This window comes from Pristiophorus japonicus, chromosome 21, assembly GCF_044704955.1.
Source record: "Pristiophorus japonicus isolate sPriJap1 chromosome 21, sPriJap1.hap1, whole genome shotgun sequence".
In the NCBI taxonomy this organism is placed as follows: domain Eukaryota; kingdom Metazoa; phylum Chordata; class Chondrichthyes; family Pristiophoridae; genus Pristiophorus; species Pristiophorus japonicus.
The window spans coordinates 77,836,834-77,854,164 of NC_091997.1; the positions used below are offsets into that span (position 1 = coordinate 77,836,834).

General features: G+C 46.6%; 1 protein-coding gene across 4 annotated transcripts in view; it reads right to left on the reverse strand.

Annotated features, from left to right (window-relative positions):
- cd276 (CD276 molecule) overlaps positions 1-17,331 on the reverse strand; it is a 381,432-nt gene that overhangs the window by 239,694 nt on the left and 124,407 nt on the right. For all 4 annotated transcript variants that reach the window (XR_011588279.1, XM_070865080.1, XM_070865078.1 and 1 more), the window contains exon 4: positions 10,166-10,462. Coding sequence is in view for 3 of the 4 variants with exons in the window: in XM_070865080.1 (XP_070721181.1) it covers positions 10,166-10,462 (297 nt within the window). In the remaining variant the exon portion in view is untranslated. The remainder of the gene's footprint in view (positions 1-10,165; positions 10,463-17,331) is intronic.

Below are 17,331 nucleotides of genomic sequence, written 5' to 3' on the forward strand. Positions count from 1 at the left end.
GTCATGCTGTCAGCACCCATTGTTAAAACACTAATATTTATAGTAGAGATTTTTTAACAACATCTGTAGATTATTTCTAACCATTTGCATGTCAAGAGAGGTCCGAAGAACATGGGAAAACTTGGCAGATAAGAAGTCCGCTCCACACAACGGGAATGGTAGCATAGTGGCTATGTTACGGGACGAGTAAAATAGAGGCTTGCATGAATAATCCAGGGATGGTCATTCAAATCCCACCACGGACGCTGGGGGAATTTAAATTCAGTTAATTAAATAAATCTGGAATAAAAAGCTAGTATCAGAAATGACCATGTAACTATCAGATTGTCGTAAAAACCCATCTGGTTCATTAATGTTCTTTCGGGAAGGAAATCTGCCGTCCTTACCCGGTCTGACCTATACTTTACTCTAGACTCACAGCAATGTGGTTGACTCTTAACTGCCCCCTGAAATGGCCCAGCGAGCCACTCAGTTAAGGGAAATTAGGGATGGGCAATAAATGCTGGCCTTGCCAGCTATGCCACATCCCGTGAATGAATAAAGAAAAAAACAAAACATAGTTACCTCAAACTCAAACTCCCCACTTCGCAACCCGGCTCACAGTTTCTAAAATAAGGTCCATGTTCATGCCCAATATCATAGAATCATTGAATAGTGCAGGAGGCAACTCAGCCCATCGAGTCTGCATCAGCTGTTCAAAGAACACGCCAGCTAGTCCCGCTCTTTCCCCAAATCCCTGCAATTTTTTCTCCTTCAAATATTTATCCAATTCCCTTTTCAAAACCAAAATTGAATTTGTATCCACCACTCTGAACCAGTGCATGCCCAATCCGAACCGCCCGCTGCATAAAAAAGGCTTCTCCTCGTGTCGTCTCTGGTTCTTCTGCCAATCACCTTAAATCTGTGGCCTCCGGCTCTTGACCCTTCAGCCATTGGAAACTATTTCTCTTTAATTACTCTATATAAACCCTTCACGGTTTTAAATACCTCTACCAAATCTCCTCTTGGCCTTCTCTGCTCCAAGGAGAATAGCCCCAGCTTCTCCAGTCACTGCAGATAACTGCAGTCCTTCATCCCTGGAACCATGTGAGTAAATCTCCTCTGTATCCTCTCCATGTCCTTCCTAAAGTGTGGTGCCCACAACTGGATGCAGTACTCCAAGCTGGGGACAAACTTTTTATTTAGATTTAGCATAACTAATGCAAACAATAGTTTGTTTGTCGAACTTGCGTTGTGAGTGGGCGCTGCCTTCCGAATAAACTTATTTAAATATAATATCGGCAGATGTTTGTGAATCTGTAATTTCTTGATATACAGAGCCAGTTGGCAAGGCTCCAACCAGCAGCACTTGGGAATAAAACAGCTCTTGTAAATGGGAAAAATTTCTGTTCTGAGGGTGGATTCACTCTGGAGCGTCCACGTTGCTGAGAATGACATAAGTGGCACATGTAGTGAGTTGGTCTTACCGCATGAGAAGGATCCACAGCCAGCTAGGGAATGGAAGACCAGCAGGAAGAGTAGTGCAAGAAGGTAGTGCAGGGGTCCCATCTGGTCATTCCCCTGCAAAACAGATACACTGCTTTGAGTGCTGTTGAGGGGGATGACTCATCAGGGGAGAGCAGCAGCAGCCAAGTTCATGGCACCGTGGCTGGCTCTGTTGCACAGGAGGGCAGGAAAAAGATTGGGAGAGCGATAGCGATAGGGGATTCAATCATAATGGGAATAGATAGGCGTTTCTGCGGCCGCAACCGAGACTCCAGGATGGTATGTTGCCTCCCTGGTGCAAGGGTCAAGGATGTCTCCGAGCGAGTGCAGGACATTCTAAAAAGGGAGAGAGAACAGCCAGTTGTCGTGGTGCACATTGGTAACAACGACATAGGTAAAAAAAGGGATGAGGTCCTACGAGATGAATTTAAGGAGCTAGGAGCTAAATTAAAAAGTAGGACCTCAAAAGTAGTAATCTCGGGATTGCTACCAGTGCCACGTGCTAGTCAGAGTAGGAATTGCAGGATAGCACAGATGAATACATGGCTTGAGCAGTGATGCAGCAGGGAGGGATTCAAATTCGTGGGGCATTGGAACAGGTTCTGGGTGAGGTGGGACCAGTACAAACTGGACAGTCTGCACTTGGGCAGGACCGAAACCAATGTCCTAGGGGGAGTGTTTGCTGGTGCTGATGGGGAGGAGTTAAACTAATATGGCAGGGGGATGGGAACCAATACAGGGAGACAGAGGGAAACAAAAAGGAGACAAAAACAAAAGACAGAAAAGAGATGAGTAAAAGTGGAGGGCAGAGAAACCAAAGGCAAGAAACAAAAAGGGCCACTGAATATAAAAGGGCTGCAGGAGGGGTCAAAACTAAAAATCATGGTTTAAAAACTAGGATGAAAACACTCTACCTAAATGCACGTAGCATTCGAAATAAAGTAAATGAGTTGACGGCACAAATCATTACAAATGGGTATGATTTGGTGGCCATTACAGAAACATGGTTGCAGGGTGGCCAAGACTGGGAATTAAACATACAGGGGTATCTGACGATTCAGAAAGATAGACAAGAAGGGAAAGGAGGTGGGGTAGCTCTGTTAATAAAAGATGATATCAGGGCAGTTGTGAGGGATGATATTGGCTCTAATGAACAAAATGTTGAATCATTGTGGGTGGAGATTAGAGATAGTAAGGGGAAAAAGTCCTGGTCGGCGTAATTTATAGGCCCCCAAATAATAATTTCACGGTGGGGCGGGCAATAATCAAGGGAATAATGGAGGCATGTGAAAAAGGAACGGCAGTAGTCATGGGGGATTTTAACCTACATATCGATTGGTCAAATCAAATCGCACAGGGTAGCCTGGAGGAGGAATTCATAGAATGCATACGGGATTGTTTCTTAGAATAGTATGCAACAGAACCTACAAGGGAGCAAGCCATCTTAGATCTGGTCCTGTGTAATGAGACAGGAAAAATAAACGATCTCCTAGTAAAAGATCCTCTCGGAATGAGTGATCACAATATGGTTGAATTTGTAATACAGATTGAGGATGAGGAATTTGTGTCAGAAACGAGCGTACTATGCTTAAACAAAGGGGACTACAGTGGGATGAGGGCAGAGTTGGCTAAAGTAGACTGGAAACACAGACTAAACGGTGGCACAATTGAGAAACAGTGGAGGACTTTTAAGGAGCTCTTTCATAGTGCGCAACAAAAATATATTCCAGTGAAAAAGAAGGGCGGCAAGAGAAGGGATAACCAGCCGTGGATAACCAAGGAAATAAAGGAAAGTATCAAATCAAAGACCAATGCGTATAAGGTGGCCAAGGTTAGTGGGAAACTAGAGGATTGGGAAAATTTTAAGCAACAGCAAAGAATGACTAAAAAAGCAATAAAGAAAGGGAAGACAGATTACGAAGGTAAACTTGAGCAAAACATAAAAACAGATAGTAAAAGCTTTTACAGATATATAAAACGGAAAAGAGTGACTAAAGTAAATGTTGGTCCCTTAGAAGATGAAAAGGGGGATTTAATAATGGAAAATGTGGAAATGGCTGAGACCTTAAACAATTATTTTGCTTCCGTCTTCACAGTGGAAGACACAAAAACCATGCCAAAATTTGCAGGCCACAGGAATGTGGGAAGGGAGGACCTTGAGACCATCACTATCACTAGGGGGGTAGTGCTGGACAGGCTAATGGGACTGAAGGTAGACAAGTCCCCTGGTCCTGATGGAATGCATCCCAGGGTATTAAAAGAGATGGCGGAAGTTATAGCAGATGCATTCGTTATAATCTACCAAAATTCTCTGGATTCTGGGGAGGTACCAGCGGATTGGAAAGCAGCTAATGTAACGCCTCTGTTTAAAAAAGGGGGCAGGCAACAGGCAGGTAACTATAGGCTGGTTAGTTTAACATCTGTCGTGGGAAAATGCTTGAAACTATCATTAAGTAAGAAATAGCGGGACATCTAGATAGGAATAGTGCAATCAAGCAGACGCAACATGGATTCATGAAGGGGAAATCATGTTTAACTAACTTACTGGAATTCTTTGAGGATATAACGAGCATGGTGGATAGAGATGTACCGATGGATGTGGTGTATTTAGATTTCCAAAAGGCATTCGATAAGGTGCCACACAAAAGGTTACTGCAGAAGGTACGCGGCGTCGGAAGAAATGTATTAGCATGGATAGAGAATTGGCTGGCGAACAGAAAGCAGAGAGTCGGGATAAATGGGTCCTTTTCCGGTTGGAAATCAGTGGTTAGTGGTGTGCCACAGGGATCAGTGCTGGGACCACAACTGTTTACAATATACATAGATGACCTAGAAGAAGGGACAGAGTGTAGTGCAACAAAATTTGCAGATGACACTAAGATTAGTGGGAAAGCGGGTTGTGTAGAGGACTCAGAGAGGCTGCAAGGAGATTTAGATAGGTTAAGCGAATGGGCTAAGGTTTGGCAGATGGAATACACGGAAAGTGTGAGGTCATCCACCTTGGGAAAAAAAAACAGTAAAAGGGAATATTATTTGAATGGGGAGAAATTACAACATGCTGTGGTGCAGAGGGACCTGGGGGTCCTTGTGCATGAATCCCAAAAGGTTAGTTTGCAGGGGAAGCAGATAATCAGGAAGGCGAATGGAATGTTGGCCTTCATTGCGAGAGGGATGGAGTACAAAAGCAGGGAGGTCTTGCTGCAACTGTATAAGGTATTGATAAGGCCGCACCTGGAGTACTGCGTGCAGTTTTGGTCACCTTACTTAAGGAAGGATATACTAGCTTTGGAAGGGGTACAGAGACGATTCACTAGGCTGATTCCAGAAATGAGGGGGTTACCTTATGATGATAGATTGAGTAGACTGGGTCTTTACTTGTTGGAGTTCAGAAGGATGAGGAATGATCTTATAGAAACATTTAAAATAATGAAAGGGATCGACAAGATAGAGGCAGAGACGTTGTTTCCATTGGTGGGGGAGACTAGAACTAGGGGGCACAGCCTCAAAATACGGAGGAGCCAATTTAAAACCGAGTTGAGAAAGAATTTCTTCTCCCAGAGGGTTGTGAATCTGTGGAATTCTCTGCCCAAGGAAGCAGTTGAGGCTAGCTCATTGAATGTATTCAAGTCACAGATAGATAGATTTTTAACCAATGGGGGAATTAAGGGTTACGGGGAGAGGGCGGGTAAGTGGAACTGAGTCCACAACCAGATCAGCCATGATCTTATTGAATGGCGGAGCAGGCTCGAGGGGCTAGATGGCCTACTCCTGTTCCTAATTCTTATGTTCTGTTACATCTGTTCACAGAAGCAGAATATTCCTTTGGTTGCTGTAGGATAGCGAGATCATAAGGATAGTATAAGAGACTCCTTAATGTTGACTATTTCTAGTCGAAATCCTGAGAGCCAGAGGCATATGTTTACGATGTCACTAACACATAGCAACTTGAGAGAGAGCGCTGTAAAAATGTGTTTCGAACAACCCCAACTTGACAGCAAGATTACTCTATCTAAACCCTTCACGATTTTAAATTCCTCTATCAAATCTCCTTTTAGCCTTCTCTGTTCAAGGAGAACAATCCCAGTTTCTCCAGTCACTCACCCCTGGAGCCACTTTAGTAAATCTCTTCTGTATCCTTCCTAAAGTCTACATGTCCTTCCTAAAGTGTGGTGCCCAGAATTGGACGCAGTACTTCAGCTGGAGCCGAACTTGTTTTTATATAGATTTAGCATAACCAATGCAGTCTTTAGGGGAACACAAAAGTAAAATGCTGCGGATGCTGGAATCTGAAATAAAAACAGGGCATGCTGGAAACACTCGGCGGGTCGGGCAGCGCCTGTGGAGAGAGAAACAGAGTTAACGTTTCGGGTCGGTGACCCTTCGTCAGAACTGCCGAATGTTCGAGAAGAACAGATTCTTAAGGAGCACTGAAAGGGGGCGGGGAGGAAAAAACAAAAAGGGATGGTCTGTGATGGGTGGAAGACAGGAGAGATTAGAGACAAAAGGGATGATGGGCCGACTTGAGATGGTAATGACAGAAGTTAGAAAAAGGTTAGTCGAGATAGGGTGTGAATAGCAGAATGATTACCAGCAACCATGGAAGACAGAGAGAAAAAATTACATAAGATCGGTGGGGGCGGGGGGGGGGGGGGGTGGGGGGGTTAAAAAAAAGACAGGAAGCCAAAAATGGGCAAAGGTTACGCTCTGAAATTGTTGAACTCGATGTTGAGTCCAGAAGGCTGTGAAGTGCCTAATCGAAAGATGAGGTGCAGTTCCTCGAGCCTGCGTTGAGCTTCATTGGAACAGTGCAGGAGGCCAAGGACACAGAGGTCGGAGTGGGGAATTAAAGTCTTTCGGGGAAACCACAATCAGGGTGCGACGATGCATCACAGTTATTACCAAAGCCCACGGCGCTCTGATTTCAAGCCTCCGCTGAGCTGCCCACCATTTCGGCCGTCAATCTCACTGTGCTCACAGGTGGCTGTAGGCTAATGATATCATGGACTGGCAATGGAACTTGCCCCCTTCAGCTCCAAGGTGACTTCCAGTCTACAATAACACGCCGGGCAGCTACAACTTTCCCTGCTCATCCTCAAGGTTGTAGCTTTGGATTGTTAGACTGCAAATATGACACATCACGCCCGTAGCATAATAATGGATATTTTTGAAGTTCGGAGCAGTTGATTTTGTACATTCTACTTGGAAAAGAAGGCAGAAAGAATGGGCATTATTTCAAATATGAATGCCAGGGGTGGTACGAAGCTGAGCAGCTCATTGAAAAGTTACTGGTTGTAGTCTGAACTCTACCACTCGGGTATCAACAGAAACCCTTGACTGTTAAGGATTCTCAACTTTGCAATTGGACCTCAGGAAGGCAGTACGATGCATTCAGCTGCATTGCCGTGCCATGAGAAGTGGGGATGTCACCAGTTTCCAAAGCTGAGCTCCGCATCCTCTGTGGCAGCAGTTTCGGAATCAGGAAAGGTTCCGGGACAAAGTTTATAGCCAGATCTTCCAGTCTGGAAAAAAAAATGGTATGGAGGTGAAGCCTCTGGCAGGTACTGGAGGTGGACAGGACTGTCTAACCGGCAAGGGCTCTTTCTAAACCAGGTGCCCAATGATATGTCGAATTCTTTGTCTCAGCTCTCAGATGAAAAAAAACCTCCCCCGTCCCATGAGATCACACCTTCTCTTGGACAGTTTGTTGATCTCAAGGTTCCTTGCTAGACCTCTTATCAAGGCGTTTTTGAGTTATGCCCTTGTAAGTCAGCTCTCTGTACAACTCCTTATCTGATGCGATTGGAATCCTTCTGTGTCATCAACAGGTAAACTGCTGAGCTAGGAAGCCACTGGACCAAGGCCAAGCTCTGTCGAGCCCGTGTGGTGGCTGGTGTGCAACGGCCACCACACGTTAAAAAAAATCCACACACAGGCATCTTCCACCCTTCACGATGTATTTCAGGACATGGGATATTAGGTCCTTCATTGAAACACCTGTGAACTCATTCCTTTTTGGTGTGGAAGCAAGACATTCTCGCTTCGAGGGACTGCCTATGATGATGATGATGACAATGACGTACAAGACTATTATTTCTTTACAATCCACAATTCCTTACAACATGCAGCACCTAAATCATCGAGGGATCTCTCCAGAAGGTACAAGGTTGTACAGGACCTAGCTGTGATTGCAACCATATCTGGAACACCAATGACTATCTGTCCTACCTGTGACAGAGACTGTGGCTCTCGTATGGACTGTTCAGCCACCTAAGGACTCATTTTTAAGAGTGGAAACAAGTCTTCCTCGATTCCGATGGTCTGCCTATGATGATGATGATCTGGATCTCTTACCTTCCCTTTTTCTCTCTTTGAATTCAAATATTACAATGTGGCCTTCACTCGTGAAGCCTACCCTCACTGCCCTCCTCCACCTGGGGATTGGTGAGTGGACCTTCATGTCCCACCTGTTGCTGCCTCAAGGACTCTGAAGTGTTTGAAACATCCGTTGCTTCATTCTGCTGTGTAAGAACCAGAGGCAAGCCAATTGGAGAGTATCTGACACACATTCAAATCCTTTACTCCTTGGGCAGCTGTGGCTCAGTGGGCAGCACCCTCGCCTCTGAGGCAAAAGGTTGTGGGTTTGAATCCCACTCCAGGGACTTGAGCACAAAAATCTAGGCTGACACTCCAGTGCAGTGCTGAGGGAGTGCTGCACTGTCAGAGGTGCAGAGAGAGCAAGCGGACACCAGGTCTTTCGGATGAGACGTTAAACCGAGGCCCAGTCTGCCCGCTCAGGTGGGCGTAAAAGACCCCATATCACTATTTTCAAGAAGAGCAGGGGAGTTATCCCCGGTGTCCTGGCCAATATTTATCTCTCAATCAACATAATAAAAAAAACAGATTAATTGCTCATTATTAGATTGCTGTTTGTGGGAGAAAGCTATGCGCAAATTGGCTGCCGCATTTCCCACATAACAACAGTGACCACACTCCAAAAGTACTTCATTGGTTGCAAAGCACTTTGAGACGTCTGGTAGTCGTGAAAGGCGCTATATAAATGCAAGACTTTCTTTCTTTTGAACTTTCGTTCCTTATCTAGTATTCTTTAGTTGCTAAACCCCATGCGCATTAACAGTAGAAAGACAGGAATAAAAGCCTGGCTTCGACTGAAAGGGACAGGTTCCAGTCGGGTATTTAAATCCTCTCATTGAAATTCAAGTTTACCAGAATGCAAATGTTAATATATCACTGTCAGCTTCCCTTATTTAATATTTGGCAAGTCAATGACATGTAATGTTAGAGAGGCCACGCACTTAACCAATAATGGGCACACATAGTCACTTGTCTTACTAAATCAAAGACAAGATGCATGATTGACAAATTAACCTGAAGGTTAAATCTGTCAATCCATCAATTTAACCTCAATCTGACAAGGCCAGTGCAAATACACTGCAGAGCAGTGTGCTATTTAACCACATCTTAAAGATGGTTTTATATTCCTTGTGTATTTTTAGCCTTGTTTGGAAAGATGTATTGGACTAACAAAGTTAAATACTATTTTCAGAATCCAATCAATTGAGGAAAATCGCAATTGTTTGTCAAACACTGAACTGTTTGTGCAATTCCTTTCCTTCCAAATTAATTGGTAAAATCTTCCGACTGTTAAGTTAAGGTAAGCTAGGAGTGGCAGCCGTGGCTCACTCTCGCCTCTGAGTCAGAAGGTTGTGGGTTCAAGTCCCGCCCCAGGGACTTGAGCAACACGTGGGCGACACTCCAGTGCAGTGCGAGGGAGTGCTACAGTGTTGGAGATGCTACCTGTCGGATGAGATGTTAAACCAAGGCCCCGTCTGAGTTCTTTACTGTCGGACGTTCCACCTTTCAGTTAAAAATTTAAACCGAGGCTCTGCTGCCCTCTCAGGTGGACTTAAAAGATCCCACGGCACTCTTTCGAAGAAGAGCAGGGGAGTTATCCCCAGTGTCCTGGGGCCAATATTTATCCCTCAATCAACATCACTAAAAAAACAGATTATCTGGTCATTATCACATTGCTGTTTGTGGGAGCTTGCTGTGCGCAAATTTGCTGCCGCGTTTCCCACATTACAACAGCAACATGGTGGGCCGCCCTGACCTGTGTGAGAACACCACCGCAGGTCGGGGCTATAAACAGAGCTGGAGCGCCGGGCCCTGGAACATCATGGGCGAAGGTGCAGCAAATGAGGGTACGGGGCCTAGAAGAGCCGAGGGCCCAGGGGCAGCACGGGCCAGCCCACACTGCGATATGTCCGTGCAGCAGAGCAGGTCTCCAGTCATCCTGGTTCAACCCTTGCCACTGGATAAAGGCCGAGCTCTGTCAAGCCCGTGTGGTGGCTGGTGTGCAACGGTCACCCCACGTTAAAAAAATCCACACACAGGCATCTTCCACCCCCTCGATTGGAGTTCAGGACCGGAACAGCGGGTCCTTCATTGAAACATCTGTGAACTCTTGTGGAAGCAAGTCATCCTCGTTCGAGGGACCGCCTCTGATGATGATGACAACAGCGGCTATGCTCCAAAAGTACTTCATTGGCTGTAAAGCACTTTGAGAGTGGTTGTGAATATAAATGCAAGTCTTTCTTTTATCATATGTCATAGCAGCGCAAGCCTCAAATTGCCAAGCCAGCGACAGTGATGCGGGACTGACCTGTAATGGTTGCCAAGGCCTGGGTCTCTTCGTTCAGCAGCTCGTTCCTCACCAGGCAGCTGTAGGTGCTGTTGGGCTCCAGTATCACGCGGATCACGCTGCGGACGTCGAACAGGCCCTCCTTGTTGGCCACCTGCGACGTGGTGACGTTCTTGGTGATGTTGCCCCCTTTCCCGTCGTGCCAGTGGACGGTGGCCTGTGGGTAGCCACCCGAGGAATGGCAGGCGATGGCCACCTCGTCGCCGGGCTTCAGGTTCTTGTTGGGCTCCAAGTGCAGGTTGGGCTTGGAGAAAGACGCTGAAACGAGACAGACATTAGGATGTCAGCAATGCGGACGGGGCTCCGAACACTTCAGTATGGTTTGCTCCATCAGAACAGTACAACTCTAGCAATGTCATTGCACAGGAGCATTCAAACTGGAGCCTCGGGATCACATACAAGCCCAGGTCCTGGCGCTCTGGTTCGTGATGCCGCAGCTCAATCCTATTTTCACTCGATTTCTTATTTGCTGGCTTGTCCTGTTTCAATGTTGGGGGCCCAGAAGCCAACAAAAGGGCCGTTTTTAATCCTGTTTCCCAACTGGTACATAAATCCCATAATTAATGAGAAAAGACTTGCATTTATACAGTGTCTTTCACCAGCTCGGGTTGTCCCAAAGCACTTTACAGCCAATTCAGTAGTTGTTGAAGTGGTTGTCGCTGTTGTAATGTAGGAAACGCTAATTTGCGCAAAGCAAGCTCCCACAAACAGCAATGTGATAATGACTAGATAATCTGTTTTTTTTAGTGATGTTGATTGAGGGATAAGTATTGGGCAGGACACTGGGCATAACTCCCCTGCTCTTTCAAATAGTGCCACGGGATCTTTTACGTCCACCTGAGAGAGCAGACTCGGTTTAACATCTCATCCGAAAGACGGCACCTCCGACAGTGCGGCGCTCCCTCAGCACTGCACTGGGAGTGTCAGCCTAGATTTTTGCACTCAAGTCTCTGGAGTGGGATTTGACCTCACAACCTTCCGACTCAGAGATGGAAGTGCTACAAACTGAGCCATGGCTGACAAATTAGATCAAAGTTTGTTAGCAAATTGAACTATCTGCAAACTAACGGGAATGTGGATTTAAATTTTATTCCTAAGTACTTAATTTGTTTTTAGCAATCTTCCGTGTACCACGTAATCCACCAGTGGAGATTTATTTTTTTGGGGGGTGGGGGGGGTGCGAGGGAGTGAGGGAGGGAAGTCATGGTTGGGCAAATGAAAGTCAAACCTTCATATCCCTGCCAAAAACCTGACATATATTTTCTTTTTCATCAGATAAGTTTAATTAGAGGGATAGCAGGGGAGCTCAGTCCTGTGGAGTGCACATCCTGTAGCATGTGGGAAGTCCTGGACACTTTGCGTGGCCCAGACAACCATCTGCGCAGGAGGTGTCTCCAGCTTCAACAACGCAAGCTCCGCGTTTCAGAGCTCGAACGGCGGCAGGAGTCAATGTGGTGCATCCGCGAGGCCGAGAGCTACGTTGATAGCACATGTCAGGAGGTGGTCACCCCGCAGCTTAAAAGTGTGCAGGTAGAGGGGAAGTGGGTGACCACCAGACAGACAAAGACCGCTAGGCAGGTAGTGCAGGAGTTCCCCAACACACACCCCCGCCCCCCCCCCAACCACCACCCTAAACCCAGCCCCCCCCACACCCACCCACCCCCCAGCCCCCCCACGCCCCACAAACCACCCCCCCCCCCGCCCCCACCAGCACCCCACCACCCCCCCCCGCCCCCACCCCCACCCACGAGTCCATCTCGCTTTCCAACCGATATTCTCTTTTGAGTACCAGTGAAGACGATGATGCCTCTGGGAAGTGCAGCCAGAGCCCAGTCCAAGGCACCACGAGTGGCTCAGCTTTACAGGGGGGAGGGACAAAGAATAAAAGAGCTATAGTAATAGGGGATTCAATAGTTAAGGAAACAGAGAGGCGTTTCTGCGGCCGCAGACGTGACTCCAGGATAGTATGGTGCCTCCCTGGTGCCAGGGTAAAGGATGTCACAGAGCAGATGCAGGGCATTCTGGAGGGAGAGGATAAAAAGCTAGAGGTCATGGTCTATATCGAGATCAATAACACAGGTAGAAAGAGGGATGAGGTCCTGCTCAGTGGGAGAGCACTTGGGTGCCAGTGACCATAATTCAGTCAGATTCAAGGTAGTTATGGATAAGGACAAGGATATACCAGGAATAAAAGTAAAATTAAAGAAAACCAAAAGATGTTCTATAAATATATTAAGAGCAAGAGGATAACTAAAGAAAGGGTAGGGCCTATTAGAGACCATGAGGGTAATCTGTGCGTGGAGGCGGAAGATGTTGGTATGGTTCTTAATGAATACTTTGCGTTTGTTTTCACAAAGGAAAGGGGCAATGCAGATATTGCTATCGAGGAGGAATGTGAAATTCTGGATGAAATAAACATAGTGAGGAGGTATTAGGGGGTTTAGCAGCTTTGAATGTAGCTAAGTCCCCAGGCCTGGATGAAATGCATTCCAGGTTATTGAGCGAAGTAAAAGAGGAAATAGCAGAGGCCTTGACCATCATTTTCCAGTCCTCTTTGCATTTGGGCACGGTGCCGGGGGGCTGGAGGACTGCTAATGTGGTAACCTTGTTTAAGAAGGGAGAAAGGGATAGGTCGAGTAATTACAGGCCTGTCAGCCTAACGTCAGTGGTGGGAAATTTATTGGAAAAATTCCTGAAAGACAGGATAAATCTACGTTTAGAAAGGCAAGGATTAATTAGGGACAGTCAGCACGGATTTGTTAAGGGAAGATAGTGTTTGACTAATCTGATTGAATTTTTCGAGGAGGTAACCAAGAGGGCCGATGAGGGTAGTGCATACGATGTAGTGTATGTGGACTTTAGCAAAGCTTTTGATAAGGTCCCACATTGTAGACTGGTCAAGAAGGTTAAAGCCCATGGGATCTAGGGCAAAGTGGCAAGTTGGATCCAAAATTGGCTTAGAGATAGGGAGCAGAGGGTAATAGTTGATGGATGTTTTTGTGACTGGAAGGATGTTTCCAATGGTGTTCCGCAGGGCTCAGTACTGGGTTCCTTGCTTTTTGTGGTATACATCAATGATCTAGGTTTGAATATAGGGAGTATGATTAAGAAGTTTGCAGATGACACTAAAATTTGTTGTGTGGTTGATAATGAAGAGGAAAGTCATGAACTGCAGGAGGATATCAATCTACTGGTCAGGTGGGCAGAGCAGTGGCAAATGGAATTTAACTCAGAGAAGTGTGAGGTAATGCACTTGAGGAGGGCTAATAAGGAAAGGGTATACACATTAAATGGTAGGCCACTTAGAAGTGTAGATGAACAAAGGGACCTTAGAGTGCTTGTCCACAGATCCCTGGAAGTAGCAGGCCAGGTAGATAAGGTGGTTAAGAAGGCATACGGAATACTTGCCTTTATACAAGAGCAGGAAGGTTATACTTAAATTGTATAATACACTAGTTCAGCGACAGCTGGAATACTGCGTGGAGTTCTGGTCGCCGTATTATAGGAAGGACGTGATTGCACTGGAGAGGGTATAGAAGAGATTTACAAGGATGCTGCCTGGAATGGAGAATCTTAGCTATGAGGACAGATTGGATAGGCTGGGTTTGTTCTCCTTGGACGGAGGAGGTTAAGGGGAGGCCTCATTGAGGTGTATAAAATTTTGAGGGGCCTGGATATAGTGGATAGCAAGGGCCTATTTCACTTGGTGGAGGGGTCAATTACGAGAGGGCATAGGTTTAAGGTGGTTGGTGGAAGGTTTAGAGGGGATTTGAGGGGACGCTTCTTCATGCAGAGGGTTGTGGGGGTCTGGAACTCACTGCCTGGAAACCCTCACCACATTTAAAAGGTGCTTGGATGGGCACTTGAAGTGCCGTAACCTGCAGGGTTATGGACCTAGAGCTGCTAAGTGGGATTTGACTGGATAACCTCTTGTTGGCTGGTGCAGATACGATGGTTAAGTACTTCAGGAAATCTAATACGGCCAGAGTGGTCTACTGGACTAGTTTCGATCGCCTGGATGGGTCAGAGAGGAATTTTCCCAGATTTTTTCCCCCAATTGGTCTGGGTTTTTATCTGTTTTTTTGCCTCTCCCAGGAGATGACATGGTTCTGGTTGGGGTGAAGTGTAAAATGTTGCAATACATGGGGTATTGTGTGCGTGGGATGGACTGGTTGGGCCGGATGCTCTTTGCCTGTCCGCCATTGTTCATTGTGCAGTATGTAACCTTCAGGGCTGCTGTTTGAGGGCCGTGCGGCTCTTTGTCGGCCGGCGCGGACACGATGGGCCGAAATGGCCTCCTTCTGCGCTGTAAATTTCTATGTTTCAAAGAAGTTTTCAAGATGAGAGGTTTTGCAAGAGTAAAGAGGGAAAAAATATTTCCTCTTACGGGTGGGTCAATAACCAGAGGTCATAGATTTAAAATCATTGACAAATGATCCAGAGGGGAAATGAAGAGAAATGTTTTCACTCTTGTCGGGAGCTGCAACATTCCACCTGAAAAGGTGCTAGAAGCTGATTTGATGAATAATTGTAAAAGAGAGTTGGGCAGGTCCTTGAGGAAGAAGAACTTCCAGGGTTAGGGACACAAAGTGGGGATGTGGGACTGAGCACGACTGCTCTTTGAAAGATGTGGCACAGGCATGACATGCCGAATCCTCCTCCTGTGCTGTACACTATGATTCCGATGGCAGTGCATGTTCAGGGGCTAATGCGATTGTGTGGTCTGACTGGCACAGACAGAAATTAGACAAGCCAATTGGTCCAGTAAACTCAAAGAGCTACAGGTCAGTACCAGCTGTTGAGGGACTGGCATTGCCCGGCAGATATCACTGCAATGTTACTGGTAGTATAATGTAAAAAAAAGTTTGCACGGCTAGGAGATTTTCAGCCCGCTATTTTCCGCAGCCCTCTCACCTTTAACCATACCATGGCCGCCCCAAGGAGCAAAGTCTTGGAATGTCATATTTTTAATTACTGAAGCCCTCATCCATGCCTTTGATACCTCTAGACTTTACTATTCCAACGCACTCCCACATTCTATCCTACGTAAACGAGAGGTGATCCAAAACTCGGCTGCCCGTGTCCTAACTCGCACCAAGTCCCACTCATCCATCACCCCCTGTGCCACATTGGCTTCCGTTTAAGCAATGCCTCGATTTCAAAATTCTCATCCTCGTTTCCAAATGCCTCCATGGCCTCGCCCCTCCCTATCTCTGTAATCTCTTCCAGTCCTACAACGCTTCCCCCTCCCCGAGATAACTGCATTCCTCTAATTCTGCCCTTTTGAGCATCCCTGATTATAATCGCTCAATCATCGGTGGCCGTGCCTTCTGTTGCCTCGGCCCCAAGCTCTGGAACTCCCTTGGAGTGCTTTTCCACAGATCCCCGAAAGTAACAGGCCAGGTGGATAAGGTGGTTAAGAAGGCAGACGAAATGCTTGCCTTTATTGGCTGAGGAATAGAATACAAGAGCAGGGAGGTTATGCTTAAATTGTATAATACTTTGGTTAAGCCATAGCTGGAATACTTAGTGCAGTTCTGGTCGCTATATTATAGGAAGGACGTGATTGCACTGGAGAGGGAGCAGAGGAGATTTACTAGGATGCTGTCTGGAATGGAGAATCTTAGCTATGAGGACAGATTGGATAGGTTGGGTTTGTTCTCAGTGGAACAGAGGAGGCTGAGAGGAGACCTCATTGAAGTGTATTAAATTCTGAGGGGCCCGGATAAAGTGCACTAAGGGCTTATTTCCCTTGGTGGAGGCAACAATTACGAGTGGGCATAAGTTTAAGGTGGTTGGTGGAAGGTTCAGAGGAGGTTTGAGGGGAAGTTTCTTCACACAGAGGGCTGTGGGGGTCTGGAACTTGCTTCCTGGAAGGGTGGTGGATGCAGAAAACCTCACCACATTTAAAAGATGCTTGGATGGGCACTTGAAGTGCCGTAACCTGCAGGGTTACGGAACTAGAGCCAATATATACGATGGCAAATACTGCAGGGAATCGAATACGGCCAGAGTGATCTCCTGGGCTAGTTTCGATCGCCTGGATGGGTCGGAGAGGAATTTCCTCAGATTTGTTTCTCCAATTGGCCTGGGTTTTTATCTGTTTTTTTTGCCTCTCCCAAGAGTTCACATGGTTCCAGTTAGGGGTGGAGTGTCGAATGCTGCGGTGCAAGGGGTGTCGACGTTGTATGGGGCGGACTGTTTGGGCCGGATGCTCTTTACCTTTCAGCCATTGTTCATTGGTTTATATGTAACCTTCAGGGCTGCTGACAGAGGGCCGAGCGGCTCTTTGTCGGCGGGCGCGGACACGATGGGCCGAAATGGCCTCCTTCTGCGCTGTAAATTTCTATGTTTCTATTGCTCCTTCTCCTAAACTTGAAAAGGCAAATTATCAGTGCTGTAGTCATCTCCTCCAGCCCCACAACACCACCCCATCCACCTCCCCCTCGCCTCCAAGATGTCTGCGCTCCTCTAATTCTGCCCTCTTGAACATCCCTGATTATAATCACTCCACCGTCGGTGGCCGTGCCTTCTGTTGCCTCGGCCTCAAGCTCTGGAATTCCCTCCCTAAACCTCTCCGCCTCTCTACCTCTCTTTCCTCCTTTAAGGCACTCATTAAAACCTAACTCTTTGACCAAGCTTTTGCGAACCTGCGCTAATGATGCGGCTCGGTGAAAATTGTTTTAAATCTCATAATACTCCCGTGAAGCGCCTTGGGACGTTTCACTACTTTAAAGGTGCCATGTAAATACAAGTTGTTGTTGTAGTACAGGATGGCCCTAAAGCGACAAACATCTTGCACTTATACAGCACCTTTAGCGTTCTAAAATATCCCAAGGTGCTTCACAGGAGTGGAACTAGACAAAGAAAAGTGACACAGAGGCAAAGAGGAGTCATTGGGACAGACGACCAAAAAGCTTGATCAAAGCAGTAGGTTTTAAGGAGCGTCTTAAAAAGGATGAGAGAGGCAGAGAGGTTCAGGGAGGGAACTCCAGAGATTAGGGCCAAGGCAGCTGTTACAGAGATAGGGAGGGGCGAGGCCATGCAGGGATTTGAAAAAACGGGTGAGAATTTTGAGGCGTTGCCGGACCGGGAGACAATGCAGGTCAGCGAGTTGTGGTAATAAA